Source organism: Convolutriloba macropyga, chromosome 2 (genome assembly GCF_964194025.1).
Source record: "Convolutriloba macropyga chromosome 2, txConMacr16.3, whole genome shotgun sequence".
Classification (NCBI taxonomy): domain Eukaryota; kingdom Metazoa; phylum Xenacoelomorpha; order Acoela; family Convolutidae; genus Convolutriloba; species Convolutriloba macropyga.
Genome location: NC_134469.1, coordinates 67,360,256 through 67,383,139, shown reverse-complemented (window position 1 = coordinate 67,383,139; position 22,884 = coordinate 67,360,256). Strand labels below are relative to the sequence as shown.

Genomic DNA, 22,884 nt, shown 5'->3' with positions numbered 1-22,884 from the left:
TGTTTTGACTTCTGGAAAATGCCGCAGATATGATTTTTGATGACTCTATAATTGTCTATGCCCATTGGAAGATTGCCAACCAAGATTATGAAGCTAAGACGTGGTTACATAAAAATCATGACATGTTTCCGATTTCATTTTGAACGATTTGAATTTTCTTACTTGACTATGCTTGATACCATGACCTCTAATTGCTTCCGTATCCTACAGATTTCAAGAACCATGTTAATTCCAGATGCTTTTTTGGAAATAAATTGTTTCGGAGTAATTTTTGATATTTTTGTTAGTTTTTGTTCTATCGTCTTCAACCAAACCATTTAGGTTAAAGAATGCAAATATACAGGTTATTTCAATAATTACAGTGCACCAATGCAAAAAATACAAGTAAGCATTCAACCGATTGTTCACAATGAATATAAAGAAGTCAAATTGCAAAAAAGGGAAGTAATTGTCCATGAAAAGTTTAACCAAAAAATACTAACAATTTACGACATGAAACAGTTTGCCCCAAAAATATAAAAGTTTTTTGTCATTCAGATCTAATTAGGGGCCCTTTTGAAATATTTTAATTTTCAATGACCAATAAGATACTGATAGATCACGACCGATTGATTGAGATTTTTTTGGCGTACCGTGCGTTTTTCAGAATTTCGGAACAAAATCCCAGAAATTTGTCCAAGTTTTCTCTCAAATTTTCTTTTCTATAGATTCTAAAAAAGAAGCTTCTGATAGCTGGTATGAGAAAAACGATTGTGCTCAAATATTCTCCTAAAAAATAACGGTTCAAAAACGGTTATACCCTAAAAATTAACGAGCAAAAATGGTCATCTCCTAATTAAATAACGGTCCAAAAACGGCTATATCCTAAAAATTAACGATCAAAAACGGTCATCTCTTATAAAATAATAATTGAAAACGGTCATTTTCTTTAAAAAATGACGGTTGACAACGGTTATCTCCTATAAAAATTTGAAAAACTGTCATTTCCTAAATAAACAACGGTCAAAAACTGTCTTGTCCCAAAAGTATCACTTAGAAACGGTGATTTCCTACTATTTAAAAAAGATCAAAAACGGTACTCTCATTAATATACCGCTTAAAAACGAGCACTTCCGATGTCGAAAAAACGATCAAAACCGTTCAAGACGAACAGGAATTTCATGTTTTTTTGGGTAAAATTTCAACAAGGGTAATAGCCCAGTATAATGTTTTAGTGTCTTCGGTGTCAAATTAGGTCACTTGCTACAACTTTTACTCAGCCTGCATAAACACACTTATAAAAAATAAAAAACACCCTTATAAAAAAAATCAATCATAGGGGATTAATTAAATAAGTGTGAAAAAGCGGGGCACCCAAAAATAGTTTCCTAAGTTAAAGATCATTTTGTGAGAGCTTAGATTACTTTTTGAATTTACAACCTCTCATAATCAATTTGAACCAACTTTACAGCAGAAAACGACAGTAAAATTTAGCATCAAAAGTTGTGTCAATTTTAAGTAAAATATTAGTAAGTAAACCCCCCTCCCCCACTCGCCCTCCCCCTCACCAACCCACCCGTTCGGACCGTAATTTCACAACGAGCGCTAAATTTTTAATGTCCTGTAGTAGATTCTAAAATATTTCTAATTGATAGCAGCTATAATTAATCAATGGTTGATTGATACAGGTGAATCTGTTTTGTTACTACAATGCATCTGATGTCCTTGACGAGACTTTCTCCGTGAAAGCCGAGGATGGGTACGAGGCATACGACATAGAGAGCTTCAATTTCTCCCTTGTATTGTACCATGAATGCAACTACCGAATAGCCTTCGGCAGGTATGACTAACTAAGTACTGTAATGATATTGTAAAGTTGTACCCTTTCCCACCCCCCCCCCTCTCTCTCTTTACCTCGAAATTCGGTGTTGTCCTTTTTGTTGCACAACAGTGAGTGAATCCCTTCGTTTGACAGACTTTATCGATTGTAGGACCAGCCCCGCTCCGAAATCTTCTCAGACAGAATGTTTTAGTTCTAAGAGATGAATGATTCAACATTCATTCAGTTGATTGATTGCAACTGCACAGACGCATATATGTTATCATGATGCTTACACACTTCTTGTCACCCCCATAAATAAAAGCCCCATATTCTAATATCATATCTGTCCATTCATGCATTTGAACCCTCACACTTTTCACCACAAAACCCTTTACCCAAAGCCTACGTTTCACGAGTTTTAGGACGTATAGGACTGAAATCGGGTGAAGTTATAGAGACGTGAGTTAATCGGGGTTAAATGGTAGTGGGGTCGGGACTGGGGCATCAAGTGACATTTACGATATGCTCCATCCTGACCATTCATTCCAATCATAAAAGGGTTTCTTTTCTTACCTTTTTGTAAGAGTTTATTTAAAGAGGTATTATTCACGGATGAGAAACCAGATTCCCTAATAAGAGGATGAGCGATTTAAGAGATATAACAAAAACAGCTCAAAACATTCAGCTCAATTAACTGCAACAAACATTAAAAAACTTGTGATTCTCGTTTTTTTTCCTTAGCGACATTACTCCAATTTTGCTGCTGAACGAGCCAGTGTACATGGCAATACATCTCAACGACATTCTCGATGGCCTACAAAACCAGTACACTGTGAGAGGGTTCGCTTGCTGGGCTAACAGAAGATCAGATAACGCTACTACTAAAGCATCAGATTACTACCTTCTATCGGGGTACACTGGGTAAGATATCTTTCCAACTAAAATTTATTTTATTAAGAAACAGCGATTAACCAGCAAAGCCAGTATTGATATTTGAACCCAGAAAAATTTATCTACAAATTATCAACTATTTGCATTCATTAATATTACTAATGGCCGCAGTGCGATAGCTAAGGCTATTATTGGTTTTTTACAATTCAAAGAATTTGAATTGCATTGGGGCGGTGTCTTTTTTAAGACATGCTCACACATTTTCACGATTTTGTAAGTAAAATTGGAGAAATTATTTTGTTTACACCGAAACAACGAAGTGGACAAAAAGCGGGTGGTTTTGCGGCGTGATTTTGTTTGCTAGAATTTTAAAGCACACTAGTTTGCAAAAGTAATCGCACCAAATGCAATTTTTACTTGGTAAGCTGCCTGTTTTTGAAGTCAATTTTCGTCTACATAATATTGGTTGTTACTTTTGATTTTTAATCAACCGACGCATATTCATCAGACGTTTAGTAGATCTTAATTCAGAAAAACTGACAAGCCTGTTTACAAAAAAAAATCTATATAAGATTTGACAAAATTTCTGAAAGCAGCAGTGAGTTGAGTTCCACGTGAAATCTGTTCAACGTGATCTTGCCTCCATCAGTTCAAGCACAAATTTGCATTGTGAAATCAAAAACAAACAGCTTACTATGCATAATTGGATTTTGTGCGTTTACTTTTGTCAACGAGTGCTTTGACTTCGATTTATGCTAATTTTTTTCTAATTTTTCCCAACTTTTTCCAGGTGGTTTTCCCAATCCGTTTACTGTTCATTTCAAGTCTAGTTTTTTTGTTTACTCATTGAATTTTTTACTCCTTGAATTGTGCCAGGACTTGTCCTTCTATGTCATTGCTATCAGCAGTTGAGTTGGCACTAATTTGTCTTTATAGTAAGATCTGTGGAATTTTCTTCGAAAAAACAAACATTTATCTTCAAAATAATTTGCAGATTTAGACGTAATCAACTTGATCACATGAACTTTTGAATAAAGGTTCCAAATGAAGACAAAGCTATAAAACAGTTTATATTAAAAGCACTTGTCTTGAATTTTAAAAGCAATTTTAATAGGTTTCTTGAAGAACTAAAACACAGAAAAAGCGACTGTAATTAAAATCTGAACCTTTAAAATTTTTGATGCAAGTGATGAAAAATTTCAACTCTTATTTTTTGAATGTTGAGATAATGTTTACTGTGAATTATCCATCTATTATTTTTTATGAAATAATTCAATCAATATCCCAGTGGAAGTAAATGATCTACCTCAGAGTTTCACATTTCTTAAGACTTTTGGCAGTTTTCCGACTACTTTTGAGCTGGGTTGCTTCTGCTTGGTTTGCTCCATTGAAGAAAAGAGTTTTCAGAATAAAAAAAATGGAGCTTAACTTAAGGAAATTTTTTTCGACATTAAGTAGCATGCGGGACTTAGTAATTTTAATCACAAAGGGATCCTCAATTACCATTTTCGTACGTTGGGGTCTAAACATTTGTATGTGTAATGATTTCATAATCTGTGCCTTGTTTTCTTGTTTTTCGACAATCAACCTATTATGCGGTTATTAGAATACAGTGAAAAATATTTAAAAAGAAAATAATGGAAGTCAGATGCATAAACGACCCTGCAGAAGAAAAGATCATGAAAACATTTTTTTTTCAAGTTGATAAAAGTTAAACTACACAGCAATGACGAAATTGTTTATCAGACAACTAATGTTCGGCACCTTAGATTGAACTCATTAATACTGCCTCCTACTAAAATCTCAGTCTGATGTCTTAAATTGACATGCAAGCATCTTTTGTAAATGTTATCATTTCGATCTACTAGTGGATAGATTTTTGGGACATTTGAATAATTGGTACTTAATTTTGGGCAAGGTTTTCTTGTACTCCTGGTTTATTGAAAGTAAAAAAATAGGTGTAATTTTGACTATTGCTTTTCGAGAAACATAATTGATAGAGGGTTGAATTAAGACCAATCATTGATGACTACTATCAGAAAGAAGCAAAGTTTAATATATTTAATTCACAAGCGTTTGTAATTTTTGAGATGATTTATGCAATATATGTTCAAAACGTGTGTCAAAAATTTATATCGCTATTTTATCTTTCAGAATGATCAAACAACTTATAATCCATTTAAAAACAAATCAGTGGATTTCCTTATGATGAAGGCAAACAGCAAATAGTTTGTCAACAGAACTGTCTAAAATTTGTACTGTTTTACTACTAATGGACTTCTGCGGTAAAAGTTTACATACGGTTTGAGCTGTATTTACAATGTGTAAAGACGGCTGAAATGCTTTAACAATTGCTCAATTGCTCTGGATAAAATGGGCGAGCAGGGCAACTATGAGAATGGAAATTGCCTACCCCTGTTCGCCATTTTTCTTGTGAAGTACTTCTTAAACCCTCTCAGAAATTTAAGCGCGCTTTTGGTTCTGGACAACTTTTTGGTCGATCGTGTTTTTGTCTTGAAAATGTGACTTTACGCTTAGAGCAATAATATTGACTGGGAATTAGAGCTTGAGAGAATTAGAGCTACTTTTCTTAGCCTCTGAGGAACCGCGTATTTTCCGACTATGAAATTTCCGACTAAGATGTAAAACTTTTTATGAGTAAAAGAAACACATGCAAGAGAAACAACAAGAGGAAATCAGAAGGAATGCTTCTATGCTTCAAAGCATAATTTGGAGATTAGCAAGAAACAATCAATATTTGTTGCTTAATGAGAAGGAAGGAATTTCAAGCTTTGCTATGATATAGCAAGGATTGGAATTTTTGGTCGGATTGAAACATTTCCTTTCAGATGGAACATTTAGGAGTGCTCCTGCACCATTTTCTCAAAGTTATATAATTTTTTAGAAAATTTTGTTGCAAAAACGTTGTTGATTGACTAGAAAACTGAAATTATTAGTGCCTTGAAAACTAATCACCCTGTTCCGATTTATCGTGGATGCTGGTTCCACTTTAAATAGTGCGTTTTTTGAAAATCGCAAGAATTCAGTTGTGCAGCATATGATTTTTTGTTGGAGGGAATCATTTCAATTGAAATCGTTTGCGTTTTTGATTGGTCGCTAACTCTGAGGACAAAAATTTTTTGCGAAGGTTGTAAATAACATTGGAATGCAAAACTTCAGCACAAAGAACTCGAGTTTATGGGTTGTTTTTGCAAATCCTGCCAATCAAGATTGCGTATCTCGTTTCAATTTCGTCTGGTTATCTCAAGGTGAAAAATCTAAGGACAAAAACGCAAATATGAAGAAAGAAACAAGAAGATAACTCGTCTCTAACATTTGTATCTGTTGGTAATTTTCAGCAAACTTCAGCAAAAAATATTTTTTGTATTTTGTCGACAATTGCTAAGTTTTTTGTTGAACTTGTTGATACTCAATAAAAATCACAATTTTTTGGCTAATTTTTCCTGCATCAATTTTTATTTCGGCTAATTTTCACGGCACCGTCCCATCAGTTGTTTAGTGTAAAGCTTTTTAATTGCTCTCGAACAAAGATATATTACATTTTCATGATAATTACCGAGTTTTTCCGCGTAATTAATAAAATTCGTTCATTGTTTTCGGTACAATAGAACTTTGTCGCTCATTTTAAGTCATAAAATTTCGACAGCCCATTTTTATCATTTTCTGCCGATAAAATCAAGTGTCTACTAATTTATTCAGTAAACATATTTCAGGTTTAGTTACGAAAAATGCAGTTGTTGTTTTGAACACAAAAGAGGACCGTTTTTCGGCGCACGAAAATGCTTTCACACAAAAGCACTTTTATGTGCCAAAAAACTTCGTTGCAACCGAATAAAATGTATATGTCAAACAGCAGTAGTGTAATATATATTCCACGGAATTTTCCCTTTCAACCTCTTGATAGCATTTTCAGAACGACAACGTTCATCTGAATTAGTTAGCATCAGTTACTTGGGCCCAGTCCTCAAAAAATTCTTAGACTCCCGTGCGTTACCTCGAGTTTTGCTAGTATCATCAAGACATGTCAAGGTTTGTCAAATTTCACCGGATAAAATGTTTTCAGGTGCAATGCGGACAGCACATTCTTTTGGAATGTTTCTGCTTCTCAACCCTTAAAGGAGGCTTTCTCTTTCCACGCTTTTGCATGGACACATGGTAACGGTGATATTGACATCACTCCAATTGAGATATCTTGCCATGTTAGAGCTTGTCTTAACACAGAACTCGACGGAGGGGATTGCGCTAAAGGTCAGTTTCGTCATCTCCCTCGTTTGGAACCATGGTTAACCTTTTTAAAATTTTATCGTTCAGGTCTGTACTTTTCCTGCGAAGTCCGTTGAATTTGCAGAATTTAATAATTCAACTCATTGTAATCTGTTTTCTCCTAGTAACCGCGTAGCCATAGTGAGGCTGTTTGAAGCAATTATTGTAAATGTTTACGTCTTTTTTACGCAAAACTTTTGCTCAACTTTTTCGCATAGAACTCGCTTTCAATTTCTTGAGTGACTTTTTCACGCTAGATTTTTTTTGAGTGACTTTTTGAGTGAATTGCGCGCAATCAGAAGCTAAGTCTGTTGCTAAAATAAAATGATTGTGAGTGATGACCGTACCTAGCCCATGTAGCGTAGTGGTAAATGTCAACGACTGTCATCGAAAAGGTCGCAGGTTCGAACTCTTCACCGTTCCGAAGTTTGTGCACCAAAAACTATCTCTAGCCTATGTCCCCTCCGACTTGTATGCCTCACCAAATAGCAGTTCGTCCGACTTTAATCAGGTTATGTTTTTTAAATGCCAAAGATGCGCTTGTCCGCACGTAGAAAGTAAGGGTTTAGGTCAAATTGCTGAACAAAACTCAAGATCAGATTTAAAAAATTGCATTTTTGACAACTTAATTCGTTCAGGTGTGGGTGGCATTATCAAAACACGTTTTTGTTCTAAGAAATTTTTGATTAAGAATTTTTCCACTGGGCTGTAATAAAGATTCTTAAGGCGTCGTCTTCTATTTTACTCGCTATTAATGGCTCTCAAACAAATTTTCTTAAGGAATTATGGATGTTCATGCTGGTTTTTAAAAGCACTTTTTTACGATTTGTTCCATTCGTTTGATAGTTTTTCCCGTGCTCATTTGAATTTTTTTCCTCAAAAATATGATAAGCAGGTAAAGCTCTCGATCCCCGTGAGACACTCAGCTCCCTCTCCAATTCATCTCCCCTTTCTATTTTTGCCCTCTCTCTTTAAAATGTAAATTATGCTACTCATGCTCCAGATAGCTACTTATCAAAACACGTTTTTGTTCAACCGCTCACCAGTCGTTTGAGAGAAATTCTCACAAGGTTATTCGAATTTGATTAACAATTTCATTCAATTCTTTTGATGTCCAAATGGTGGTTAGTATAAGTTGAAAGCTTTTTTGTTATGAGATTTGAGCATAGATTGAGTCTTGTTTGTTTGTTCAGGTAACATTTATTTTAAAATTCCAAATTAATGGAATACTGAAAAAATTTGAAAACGTTGACATATGTTGTTACTCTAATCTTTCTTTTGTATTAGCGTGATAATAGCTTTTATTTCAAAAAGTCAATTCAAAATAGATAATGCTTTTTTAGTTAGGTTTAATTTGTTGTTACGATCCCACCTGTGTGGGAGGAACTATATAATCAATTGGGTTTTTTTTCAGTCAATTTTGGCCGATCGGTATATTCATCGTAGGGAAATGTGAGGGGAATCATTAAAAAGTTTTTCCAGCGAAAAAGTTTAGGTTAAAAAGACTTTTTTTTTAATTTTGTTTTTTTCAGGAGTTATCGGGTTTTAAACGTTTGTGTGCACACGTGATATTTGGCATGATTTTAACGTATTTCTGTTTAAAATACTATTTTTCTGTCAAAGTGTGTATTCTAAAAACGATTCTACGATGCAAAATGAAACAATTGTTGGTTTTTAATAGACGAAAGGCAACAAAAAGTCTAGTATTAGTCTCATAGGGAAGATTACAATAAAAATTGAACTCTATTTGGGAGTTGTTTTTTTTGACAACTTTTTTTCAAATTTATAAGTCTCTTAGATACTAGTCATTTTGATTGTCAACGTTCCGTCAATGACAAACCTTATTTACAGTGAGACGAGGCCCAATGAACTAACTCAATGAGTTTTCTTACTTTTTTTTAAGAAATTTTGATCTTCAATTTGAGATTTTCATGAAATTTTGGTAGTCCTATTCCGAAGACTAAGCGAACATTAGACTAGTTAAAAAGCATACCGTGAACAAAACTAGCGCTTTGAATGGACAGCAAGTGGCTCTAAAGTCTTTAAAAAATGTTTTTCAAAGAAAATTCGATTAAATGCCATTCTTAAACTTTTTCCGTTGAAAATCAGGTCATTCTCACTAATGACAGGACCTTTCTCCTTTCTAATGAAATCAAAATTACTCTTGTTAGTGGTTTTTGTCTTCAAAACATTGGTTTTACGGCTTCGGCGCCATATTTCAAATCATTTTTAATGTTGGACCCTCATTCTTAATTTAGGTTTCTTTTGAAATCTTTTCACATTATCTTAATATTGGCAGTTCTCATTGGCTTAATGTAGACGTTCAATCAATCACAAATATAATTTTCAGAGAAAAACATGGTTTTCATGGCTCCAACCCTTTACTCTTGAATTTTTTATACTGAATTTTTTATTTCTGTCGTCGTTTTCATAGTCATAAAACTAGTTCGATGACTTATTGAAAAATTGTGAATAACAGATATCATTGTCTTCTCATTGGAGCTTAGATTAGCCTCTTCATTGGTTTCCGTTAAAAGCTATTGTTTTTAAAATCTTTGATACTACGGGTTTTCTTAAAAGTTTCGTGATTTTAATCTTAAAAGTTGTTCAAACTTATTGACTTTCTTGAAGTCCCATTTTTACAATGAACAAGATCGCAAAATCACTTTGCTGTTAAAAAAAATTCAGAAGACAAATGGTTCTCCTAATTCACTCATTGTCCGTTCGAGGTCTAGTTCTTGTTTATTCAATGAAAATGCTTTGAATTGTACGCCAGGACTTGTCCTGCTATGTTTTTTCATTTCGTCGTCGCGATTTTTTCCTTACGACCATATAACGTCACAACCACTTCAAAATTGCTTTTTGTTCATTCGTTCATGCAAATTCAACTGAATTGCGTGCGTGACGACATTTTTCACTCTTAGTGGAGCGAGCGAGTTTTTTTGTTCCTTCGCATGATTAATTTTTTGGTCACCCATGACTTACGTCACTCTCAAAAATGACTTCCTCACTTTGAAATTGACTTTTATTTAATTTAAATCAAAGAGATAGGATCAAATGGGTGTGTGTCACTCTAAATGAAGGTTACTTTAGAGCAACTAATAGAGGCAGCAAAAACTTATACAGATTTTTGTACAAAATTTAACATATCAACCTTCAATGAAGAGACAAATTTTTTTGGTCTGTCGTTTTTACTGTTTTTTTGAGACTGCAGATCTACGAAGCTATTGCGGCTATTTTCTGGTAATCTGCCAGCCATGTTTTTAATTTTTTGTCATTTGTGTTTTCGTAAAAATATTTCTGAAACGCTAAGAGGTCTCATTACCTTCTAGTTGAGGATAGAATGAAATTTATCAATGCAGTGGGTTGGTTTATAGCTAATAGTCCTAAAGTTGATGATATTCTTTGTTTTCGAAAAATGAAAATTTTTAATTTCTTTTTGTCAACTTGAAACTTATTCTCATGATTGAAAGGTCCCATTCAGTTTCCTGGTATTTAAAAATGGCAATTCTTTGATGTTTTCTGACAACCGGTGTCTTGTTTTTGGGACAAAATGCGTTTCCATTAAACTTACAAGAGTTGTTAAATTTTTTGTTGCGTTTTCTCTTCTTTGAGCTCATTCGAATAAATAGCAGATTCCAATAACTTTTACCAGAGGCTCCAATGAATATACTTTTATTTTTCAGTATAACGTTAACCAATTCAGTAGGAAGATTAATTAAAATATATTTTTTAATGTTTAATGAATTAATAAACATTCAGAAAAAGTTAATGATTTTAATACCCACAATAATTTGTATTTTCGCAAAGTGTCTACAATGTCTTGAGGTTTCCTGCGCCTTTAGTACGTTCCTATGGTTTGGAGACAGAGACTGAGTCTAAGCACAGTATTTTTCGTTTCCGAGGGACTTCTTTATAAATTTAATTTAAAAATTAGTTAAAATCTAAGTGTTTTCAAGAAGTTTAAAATTAATTGAGTTGAAAAATGTGGATTAAATTTTAAACTTAGCCTAGTTATTTCTTCATTTTTGCGACTTGTTACCTTGTTTTATTAAGGAAAGTCTTATCTGGTTTGTGGCTCAGAAAAATTAAATTTGTGCTTTTTAAGAGAGTAAAAAGATTTTACCTGATTGTTTTTTGACTTTGTTGCTAGTTGCTTTTAAATTTAGATATCGAGTTTTTGACAAAACAAAAAAAAATTTTGTTTCTGCGTAATGTTTGTGTGATTTTAGCGTAGTTTTGTTCAAGTTAATATTTTTGAATACAAAAAGTATGTATTCAAAAATAGATTCCAGGGTGCGAAATGAAACAATTTTGGGTTGATAGTAGACAAAAGAAAACAATAAGTCTAGTATTAATCCCATAGGGAAGATTACCAGAAAAATTTAATTCCGTTTAGGAGTTGTTTTCTAACAACTTTTTCATAATTTTAAGTCTCTTAGAGACTTGTCATTTTTAATGTCGAGGTTCCGTCAATAACAAACCTCATTTACAGTGAGAAGATGCCCAATGAACAAATTCAAGCAATCACTTATTTTTTCCAGGGCTTGAATTCTAAGCATTTCTAATTTTTCTTCGAAATTTTGATCTTCAATTTGAGATTTTAAAAAAAATTGCCAAAGACCTATGCGAAAGACTTGTTGACTAAGCGAACATTAGGCTACTTAAAAAGCATAACGTGGGCAAATCTAGCGCTTTGAGTGGACAGGAAATCGCTGTAAAGTCCTTTAAATCTGTTTTTCAAAAAAAGTTTCGAACAAATGCCAATCTTAAACCTTTTCCGTTGAAAATCAGGTCAGTCTAACTAATGACATGACCTTTCTCCTTTCTATTGAAACCAAAATTACTCTTGATAGCAGTTTTGTCTTCAAAACATTGGTTTACGGCTTTGGCGCCATAAGTCTTAAAGTAATTTTTAGTATTGGATCTTCATTCGTAATTTAGGTTTCTTTTGAAATCTTATCACATTGTCTTAATATTGACAGTTTCCATTGGCTTAATGCAACTGATCATAGATATAGCTTTTAGAGAAAAAATTATAAGTTTTATTGGCTTCGATGCTTTACTCTCGCATATTCTATACTGAATCTTTGGTTTTTGTGTGTATTTTTTGTCCTTCATAGTCATAAGATTGGAGATGATTGATTGAAAAATTTTTAATGACAGATACCTTTATCTTCTAATTGGAGCTTAAAATATCGTGTTATTTGGTTTCCGTTGAAAGCTATTGTTTTTAAAATCTTTTATACAACGGGTTTTCCTAAAATTCCTTGGTGTTAATCATTTTGCTCACTCTTATTGACTTTATTGAAGTCATATTTTTACAATAAGCAAAATTTCCTCGCTGTTAAAAATTATTACAAAATAAAACTTTTTAGTGAAACGTTTATTTTTAAATGGCTTGGACAATTCACTCTCATTTTTCTGAATTTGCTGTTTTTGATTTTTTTGTTTTGTCGTACAGAAAGTTTGAAACGCTAAGAGTTTTCATAAATTTCTAGTTGAGGATAGAATGAACTGAATAATTGCAGTTGGTTTATAGCTGATAATGTTAAAGATTATGATATTTTTTGTTTTCAAAAATTGAAAAATTTTAATTTTGTTTCTTTATATCAAGTTTTAGCTTATTCTTATGACTAAGAGCTCCCATTCACTTTCCTCTTTTTTAAAATTTAGCATTTTTCTTTATGTTATTTCACAACTGATGTTTTGTTTGTTGAACACTAAGCATTTCCATAAAACATATGTGAGTTGTCAAATTTTGTGTTTCGTTTTCTCTTCCTTTAGCTCATTCAAATAAATGGCAGATCTCAAAAAACTGAGACCCAATTGAATTTACTTTTATCTATCAGTATAAAGAATCAGTATGAAGAATAATTAAAATATTAAACAAATTTTTCAGAAAAAAAGCTAATGCTTTTAATGGCTAGAGTAATTTGTGTTATCTAATGTAACAAAGTATTTCCTGCATCTTTGAATTGTGTTGTAACGAAGTGTTTCCTGCATCTTTAGTCCGTTGCTATGCCCAAGTCATAGCAAAGACAGAGTCTAAGCACAGTCCTTTTGGTTTCTGAGGGCCCTCTTTGTAAAATTATAGAAAGAACATTACCAAAACTTCCAAATTAAAAATCTATTCGCTGATGACAAAATTGTAGCAAAATTGAGAGGGTTTGTAAATTTCTTCTAACTTTTCTAAATTCCGTACAAAGGTTGTTTTCTGTCTTTTTTGTGAAGTTCTCGAAAAATCCAAATTGAATTAAATAGTAGGTATCGAGATTGGATATCATTTAAATTATCTTGGTAAATAAAAAATCATAGTGAAAATCATTTTTAGACAAGATTTGTAGTTTTGTCAAATGATAATTCTTATAATTGCTCTCAAACGAAGTTTATAGCAAATAAATTAGACCTGTCGGTCTTTTTTACACGTTTTTTCGCTTGAGCGAATTTTTATCTGATCCGTTTAACATTTTGTCCTCAAAAACGGGGTCAACAAGTAGCGCCCAATGAAGTGCTCCTGGAACTCTTTGAGCTCTGTTTCTGCTCAAACTAATTTGGAGACTTATACTTATGGTAAGAAGGGCGGTTCTGAAGTTGAAGACTCCGCACTGTTGACCAACCTCCACTATTGCCCCCACCCCACAGCGCGCTGTCCCTCTCTACTCCCTGTTTCCCCGCACCCCCCCCCCTCCATCATCCCCTTCCCCCAACAATGGCTCGTTAAAAGCACGCAAATTCATTTACTAGCAATTTATAAAAGGTTGTGAAGTTACACTTTTGTTTTTACGCTTCAGTTAAACTAATTTGAAGTTGGAGTATCTCATATGCGTAATAGAGATCCCAAATATAATGGTGTTTGCTGAGTGAAATTGAACTAGTAATACAAATTGATTACTAAAAGTTTTTATCCTATTTTTTTCAAAAAGGTACGTTTATAGCGAACCTTTTTATATCAGTCGAAACGAGCGGATGCAAGTATTTCAGAGTTTCAGTCAATCTGCTTAACAAACAGAAGACAAAAAAATTTAGTGGCTTTTGATCATACAGAATTCCGAGAGCACAAGAATTTTTGGTGAAACATAATTAGTGTTTAATCACGCTTTTCACAACACTTGTTTTTCTTTTTAAGCTTTTGCGGGCGAAATGTTTCTTTTTCGTTTATATTATCATTTATAAGTTTACGTTTATAAGTTTACGTTTATAGCTTTTTCAACAAGATTTTGATGTCTGTTTCTCTGTGTTTTACAGATTTCAATTTTATTTTGCACCTAATTCGGCAATCTGCCATGTGTTGTTTCTTTTCGGAGGAATGAAATTGATTTAAAGGGCATTAGTTAACCAGAGCTCATTAAAGCAAATGTCAATTGGCATTAGGTTTTTAGTTTAGCTGCTTTGAAGCAGACAGAACTATTATCTTTTTAAATGTAAAACTCTTGGTCAAATCAGAGCACTTAAAAAGCTGCCAAGACCTTAAATTTAAAAAAAAAATGAACAGTTTTAAAGTTGTGCGGTTACGTTCACATATCAGTTAACCCAATTGCTCGTAAGTTGATTTAAGCAGCCTCTTCGGAGCAGTTTTTTCAAGCTACAAAACGTGTAAGGGAGACTAAGCAGAGGCGCAACTACTGGGGAACTGGATCAGTACTAGATTTGAACCAGCACTTTTTACTTGCAAGCCTAGTGTGCCAATCATCACACCAACTGCTCTTAAGCGCTCCAAATTGGTCATCTCTTATAACCCGTTCTCGGTCAAGTATATAATGTGCGCATTTAGTTTAGCAAAATCTTTTAAGAAGTGTAATGCAGCCTCCTTTGTACTAATTCGTGATAAAACACCAAAAATTTCTGTACTACACAATAAACTTCTGGCGTTGTCCTTTATTTTTCGTTTCCGGATCTTTTCAATGCGCACATTTGAACTCGGTTCTCTCTGAAATGCTGAAAGGCATTAAATAAGCCGCAGCTGTACAATTTTAAAAAGTTGACGTCCAATTCTACCAAATAAATATTTTTTGTCTGATCACATGATTCGAATGACCCATATTAGATAGAGGTCGAAAACAATTAAGCAATTGCACTTTATATATAATTGATCGTATTGTACATTTGAAGTTATATTTTTGTCAAAATTGTCCTTCCATGGTGTCAAATTCTTGCATATATTGTGGTAATGCACTGATAACTCTACAATATTTTGCAACAGAACTGGACGATGATTGCCAAGGATTTCCCCCAAGCTACGATCCGTTTGCAGCGAACCGGCCCTTCCGAGCCAAACGGAATGCCCTGGAGGGAGGGCAAAGAAGCAGTGCTGAAAGGATCATAACCTCCACTAACACATTCATTGTCCAGAGACGAGCCGTCGACGACAAACTCGACAGTAAGTACTCGACTCAGACACGCTGCTGCACCAAACTTTCATCACAAACCGGTATCTCCAGTTTAACTGGGCGCCTATCTGGCAACACCATCCATTGTTATGCATTAGTTTCAAAACAATCATCTTATTTGTTGCATCATATCTTCAAATGATTATAATTATAAGTAAGAAAATTGTATCTTTAACTTAGTGATCACATTGTAGCACAATATTTCTGCCTGAGAAATAATTATGCTCTATTGGAGTCTATACTCTCGCTGTCATAGGAGACTGGAAACTCTTTTTTAAAAAAAGTTATTAAAAATTATATCCAAAAGGTTGAACATATTTGAACCAAAACTAAAATATTTGACAAATATTTACTAATATTATTTAAACAACAATTTTGTCATCATTGCTAGGCTTTGTTTCTGTTTTGATACATTCACAAAAATATGGGCTGTTAAGAACTAAACCATTTTCTCCCAAAACGTAACTGAAATATCTGAACCAGCTCTCACATGCAAACTGAATGAGTTATTGCAAAAAACCCAAACCAGAAAATTGGACTGAATGTGAAGTTCGTGTATCACAAAATAGTTTAACAAATTTTTTTGCAAAAACAGACAAAAAAACATCTCAGTATTAGGTCTTGAGTGGGCCAGTAAAAGACCTTTCACAGAATCTTGAGCTCTGATTCATAAAAGTTCCAGAATATTCTCATGATTAAGGTGCATGATGTCATCAAGCGTGTCTTACAACTGTTGCAACTTTTCTCCCCGCAGATTGGTGAAGGCGCACATCAGCGCTGAATCATTCTAGAGGCATTCTGTTTAGCAAGTCTTAACCACTAAGCTAAACGGGTTTCGTCGTAATTACCTCCAACCTGACCTAAGAACAAGGAGCTTGCATACTACAAATGTAATTACCAGTTGTAAGCAACAAAAGTTTGAAAATATGCTGCTCTGACTTAACTGAGACACATGAGTGTTTTTTAGACTAAATGTGATAAATTTAGCCCGGGCGAACTCTATGATATCTTTATAATCATAATGAAGAGAAACTGCATATTGAAAAACTTATAATCTCCGTAAATGCAATTCTCAAGAAATGAATTAAGTTCGTACTCTAATTTTTACTAGTTCAGCGCTGAAATGCTCAGAGACTCCTGGTCAACCATAATTAATAAGGTTTAAACATTTAGTTTATGAAACACTAGCATCCAGAACATTAAGTTATGTAATGATGGGGTTAGCATATAAATAATTTCTGATTCAGAAAAGTTTCCGCCTAACCAGGAACGGCTTTTGTTGCAACAAATAACTCACAAAAATTGAGTTCCTAGTTATTAATGCCTCAAGGAGTTTCTCAAAATTCAGTTGTGACGTATAACACATTGAAAAGAATCATGATATCATTTAGCCAGACACTCAAGATTGTGATTATCATAAAATGTTTTGATATATGATCAAGATTACGATCAGAATTTTGTATTAAGAGCTCATCATGATCCCGGGTTGCACATCATGCAATTTTCCTCGGTATCATACAGGATCATCTATTGTTCCTGGTTATCTTAGCAACTTACAATTAATTGCATGATTTCCTGGTAATCATAAAAGGTTCAAACAAAAAATTGCATAACGAGCCAGTAATTAATTTTGAGTTAATTGGTGGAATTTGGCGACACACATTGAATGATCACCAATTGGTATAATTGTACCTTTGATGCCATTTCCACACACTCAATACCATTTTTACATGTATTTTAATTGCACGTATGTTTTCTGAATGTAAAGAGGTAAAAAAAAATGGTGCACTTTATTTGGTAGGTGTTATGGCTCATATTGTAATAAACGAGGAAAAAAACACATATATTTACTTACAATCATATACAACTTCGTTGGCTCCATGCAAGGACCGTACTAAGGATTACGCTATAACTTGTGTGACATCATAAATGATCTTTATAGAAAATAACCTAGAAAATAGCGACCCAGGACATTCCTGGTTTCATTTCGTTGGGTTAATCTGAGCTGATCATGTCATGTTTTTTGCAGTCGAGCGTGGACCTGCAGCTATGGGTAACCGTGTCCATTTGGTAGAGGGCGAAAGTGCGGTGAGAGTGACATCAGCGCTATTCAGCATGTTTGTGACCACCATGTTCTTCTGTTTACTCGTCATCTCATACAGAGTATACAAACTCAAAGAGAGACAAAACTACACACGTCTTAGAGACATGGACGGTGGACACTAGATACTGCACATGTTTAATGTAACAAAATACGAGACCAGAGAGAGGGCGACCATTACAACTGAACCAATGAGATCTTTCAGAAGTTGTGAAATTGGATTGACTGATTGACCATGACTTCATTGATTGATTATGAATCTTAGTGGTGTGTTTCAATATCTTTTCTTTTTTATTGCCGAAGTGAACCAGTTTATGACTATTACTAGGCTAAACACCCAATAGCCAATTATTGGAGGGGCCTCATTATGAATTTTTTTCTAAGAAAAAGTTGTAAACTTCATTCCTTTTTAACAACGCACGAACTTGAGTTTTTCAGTTGGGTACCTTTGTTATCGCATTCTAGCATATAAATTATTTTTTCTCGGAATGATGCCTCTCTTTCTACTTCGTTTAGTTTGAACATGTATTTCAAATACACTTCTAAGGCTTCCACTGTCGAAAGAGATTTCTTCAGTAATATCAGATCACTTGTATTCAATACCAGAGCTTAAATTATGTATACACCGGATTTTATTGTGAAATTTATTTTCGAATTTGATACTGCAGATTAATTGATTATTCTGTATATAGACGAATTTAATTTTACGCAAAGTGTATTTCTTTTTAAGCAATCAAAGTAGGAGAACTTAAACATGAAGCCCAAAATAAGAAGCCATTTGAAAATCGTCCTGTTTTATCTCGCAAAAAAATTCAGACCAAAAAAATCAGAAACATTTCACTCAATAACACTGAAAACAGGGCAGGCAAAATGAATAAGTAGTACTCAATAGACTTTGACAAATAGATATTATTACATCAACCATGTTTGAGATAGTGAGCCTATGGACAAACGGCTAGGAGTCCGAAAAATTGAAAACTGAAGCAGAAATAGTCCGGAAGCTTCTCAATCTGACCTTTTCACCTTTAACAGTACGCAACTTGTCCTCAATTAAATTTAAATCAAAATCACGTTTCTGAGGTAAAGCAGGGTCGCTTATTTTTTCAAACCCCTCAACAAACTCAATTTGGTGAGACCAAATGCAGATCTTTGAAACTTCGAAAAAGAAAACTACATTTCTTGATGTTTCTTCGAAACCATCACAAACTCAATAGAAAACCAATACTCATTGTCGGTGGTTGGTAATAATATAATTGCTCGATGAGATAAGGGCCGATGTCACCAAAAGTTCAGTTAGCCTTCTTTCATATTCGAAGACAAAGGTTTTTTGGTGTTGTGTTAGACAAATAAATCTGCGATCCATGTTATCCAATTTTTTTTTGTTCCCGAAAATTTTATTGCACTTTTTCGCCAATGTTTATCCCTTTTTAATGAATCTTAGAGACACATAGCCAATCATAAAGGCTTTTAATTGCTCTCAAATTAAGTTTTTAGCATATACTTTAGAGCTGTTGGCCTATTTTGTTGACCAGTTTTTCCTCTGAGAAATTTTGATCGACAAAGTTGCGTGTCTTATTGAATATAAGATATGCAAAGAAATAGAATAAACGGGTAAAGCCTGAGGACATTAAGTCACTTTGCAGTATTCTTAGAGTTTTTGTATGTTAAAAGTCAAAGATTCTTTAAAATGGATTGCTGAGTTGTCTTGAATTAAGAAAAGTTATCCCCAGTGATTCTGGAAATTTTATCGTGTAAGATCTGATAAGATGCTTATCAAAAGTCTTCATCGTGTAAGATCTTATCTTGTCTTACACGATAAAAAACTCTGCCCTACGTGAAGTTTAATCGTGTAAGATGTGATAAGATACTTATCAGATCTTATAAGATAATAATTCAATTTGCTGAATTATTATCTTATAAGATCTGATAAGTATCATATCAGATCTTACACGATGAAACTTCACGTAGGGCAGAATTTTCATTGTGTAAGATCCGATGAGACATGTTTTAATGATTTCAGCATAACCGTATAACGTAGTCAAGTTCTTATGAAAGTAAAAAATAATCGGTCAACTAAACAATTTCGAAACAAAAAATGTTTGTTGATTCTATTGTGACGGCATTATAATTCTGAATCTTAACCAGGTTTTATGGCTAAATTTAGCAGTCCAAGATAGTTTTCGACTTTGAAAAAAATTGTCCAGCCTAGTTTGATAATTACTGCTTCAGAAAAAGCCCCTAACACTCGAATAACCTTTTTCACAATAACTTATAACGACAATTTAAGATAATTTTCTCATTGTTGCTCTGACACTTAAGTGTTGCAAACTGTAGCTTTTTGACTAATGCTTGAAAGCAACCATGAATTATGTTCAATATGCAGAACATGTCATACTTAAAATTTTTTGTCGTATAAGATCTGATAAAAACCGTATCAAAAAGATGAGTCATAGCTTTCTGAAAGTTTATCTTACAAGATCTTATTAGACTCTTATAAGATCTTACACGCTAAAAATTTTTTGTCAGGCAGAGTTTTTATTGTTCAAGATCTTATAATGCAGAATATCTATCTTATAAGATCTGACAAAAGTGAACTTTCATCGTGTAAGATCTTGTTGGACCTGATAAAAAATTTTATCGTGTAAGACCTGATAAATTGTCTTTCAAAGTTTTAGTCAGGCGACGCATAATCTTATAAGTACTTATTAGACAATTTTGTACGAAACTTGTAGGATCTTACACGATGAAAATTCTCAAATGTCTGGGGATTTTGGAGGTTTAAGGGAGGAACTTTCAAACACTATATGTTTTTTTTAGAAACCATTGACAAATCTTATAAAAGTTAATAATTTAGTTCTAGCCTTGGATTGGACTATTTATGTTCTTCAATTTGGTATGTGAGAGGAGTGCTTATTTTTGGATATAGTAACTTATGCGCATAAAAGACTTGAGATAAACGCAAGCTGAGATTTGGTTGCAGAAAAAATATCAAAAAAGTTAGGAAGTTTGGCAATCCAGTCACTCCAGCATAATACATGACCAACTCGCGATACTAGAGCAACAGTTGCAGAACTATCTGATGAAATAGCGTGTTGGAGTCCGATGAATAGTACGAAAATCTGAAAGAGTGGCAAAACAGTGCTTTCTGATCAGGCTATCTTTCCTGCCACTCGTTTCTGCCCGCTGTCATTAGATAGATCATTGCGCGTAGAGAAAGAGAAACTATTGTAATGAAAAAATCTGGCCGTAATCGAGAACCGCGTAGTTCCAGACAAGACAAAAATTTGATGTGAATTAACCAAAAGGCAGTGCATTCACGATTTTTTGCATAATCCCATTATCCAGATTTCTGCAGTCAAAATTGACAGAAAACGATTTCTAATATCAATGCATTGGAAAATCATCGGACAGACGTTCCTAAACCAAATAACTTAAAGTTTTCCTATAGGAAGTTGAAGCAAAAAAATCTCCTTCTCTCAATTTTGAAAACTGGGGGAACAATGAAAAATTCCAAATCCGACAACAAATTTAACAATTTCAGTAATGAAGTTTGTTAATGTCAAAACACTACCAACCTCACAACACACTTTCTGAGAACAACACTTTTTGAAAAGGAACCAGCCAACTCATAAGTGAGTTTCTTAGCATCGCATCAGCGCTAGAGAGGTCGCAAGATGTCATGAATTATATTCAAAATGTTTTGAAAAAAGAAACTTGAGTATCACTACAAGGCTATTGATGAACTCTTACGAAAACCTAGAATAAAATTAATATACTAATAAAACAAAAAAAAACATTGATATAAAAATTGATTTCGCTTGTACAAGTCATAAAGAGAGAAGACGACGCGAATTTCAGATTTTAGTGAATCAACCACACATAGACTGATACAGACAGTTTATTGGGATCTGATCACAGTATTTACAATTTCCTTCAAAAGCTAGTGTCCTACTCAGGTTCAGGCTAATGGCCTCTGATCAGATCATCCCAGACAAAAGCAACCACTGATCAGACCGACCCAGACTAAATTGCCCTCTGATTAGACTATAGTGCGCTTGAAGCTTCGCGTGCGCTTAATGTGCGCTGGAAAATCTCCTCTGATGAGACTACTGTCCGCTTGTAAATAAACCCTCTGATCAGGCTAGGGTGCGTTCGAATCCGCCTCTAATCAGACTGAAGTGCGCTCGAAGTTACTTCTCATTAGACTAAAATGCATTCAAATAGTCTGATCAGAGAACGTTTTTCAACATAAGCAAATCTTTCAATATCGCTGTAATATATTCATTTCATGAAAGTTGGGGTTTTCAATCATATATTCAACTAACAAAAAACCAATTTTTAAAATATTGCAAATGAAAACCCTTGTGCCGAAAAAAAATGCGTATGGCAAAAATTCGTGTCTTTAACTGAATAGAAGAACCTAGACAGCTTTGCATAGAACGTCTTGATCTAAAATGATTCCAAACCGTTTCACGGGGGACCGGCATTGCTATCAGTTGGATCTTTGGTTCTGACCAACCATCAGACTTTCAATGATATTCAGATCAGAATGTTGATGTATTGTTGACTCTTAGCAAAGAGAACATCTGTCAGTAAAACAGCAAAAAAAACCTGAAAAAAATTTGCTCGACGTGAACTCTGATCGGGTTATTGTGCGCTAGAAACTGCCTCCGATCAGACCGTCCCAGACCGATCTAACCTCTGATCAGACAAGATCCAGACCATTGTCTAGACAAAAATGCGTTCGAAGCCCTTTACAAACCATGTAATTCGAGCGCACCGAGAACCAGTGTGCGCTCGAAGATAGTCTGATCAGAGCTCAATTTGGTCTGGCCACCTCGCTCTGGGATGGTCAAACCCAATTTCATTCTACCAGCATCTTCCTTCCCTGATCTTAGATGAAATTCAGCAAAGAGTCAGGCCAGTAACACAACTAAAACTTTTAGTGGAATACTTTTAATAGGCAATGAAAGCGAGAACGGCATATAAATTCAAAGTTCGAACGCATCGAAAAAGAGCAACCCAGCTAGGAGCATTTAATCATGATTCAGTCAAACAAAATTTTCCAAAACTGAACTTGAAACTAATCAAAATTATGAATGTAGGGGTTTTTAGACAAAGTACCGTAAAGGTCATATAAACTCATCTTTTTTTGTAAAGTTTAGCACTTTAGTTTACAACGAAACAACAGTTCCGTTTTAAATCAAATATAAACTTGTGAATAAAAAAAGAGTTCAATAAATTTGATTAACTCCAATATATTGCTGAAAGTTGTGCGAAACCAGATGAGAAAATCTTTACTACGTCAGTTGTGCGCGTAAAAACAGAAAAAGTATATTTAAAGTGGTATCAAATAGAAGTCAAAAATATCAAATTTTGAGCTATGATCAAGATGGGTCTCAAAGATACTGTTTTTT

General features: G+C 34.0%; 1 protein-coding gene across 1 annotated transcript in view; it reads left to right on the top strand.

The window, feature by feature from the left end:
- Nucleotides 1-18,185, top strand: part of LOC142334976 (uncharacterized) — a 139,509-nt gene extending 121,324 nt beyond the window's left edge. The window contains exons 17-21 of the mRNA XM_075383303.1: nt 1,668-1,819; nt 2,543-2,722; nt 6,777-6,961; nt 15,180-15,356; nt 17,396-18,185. Coding sequence (XP_075239418.1) covers nt 1,668-1,819; nt 2,543-2,722; nt 6,777-6,961; nt 15,180-15,356; nt 17,396-17,592 — 891 coding nt within the window. The 3' untranslated portion in view covers nt 17,593-18,185. The remainder of the gene's footprint in view (nt 1-1,667; nt 1,820-2,542; nt 2,723-6,776; nt 6,962-15,179; nt 15,357-17,395) is intronic.
- Nucleotides 18,186-22,884: the final 4,699 nt, after the last annotated feature.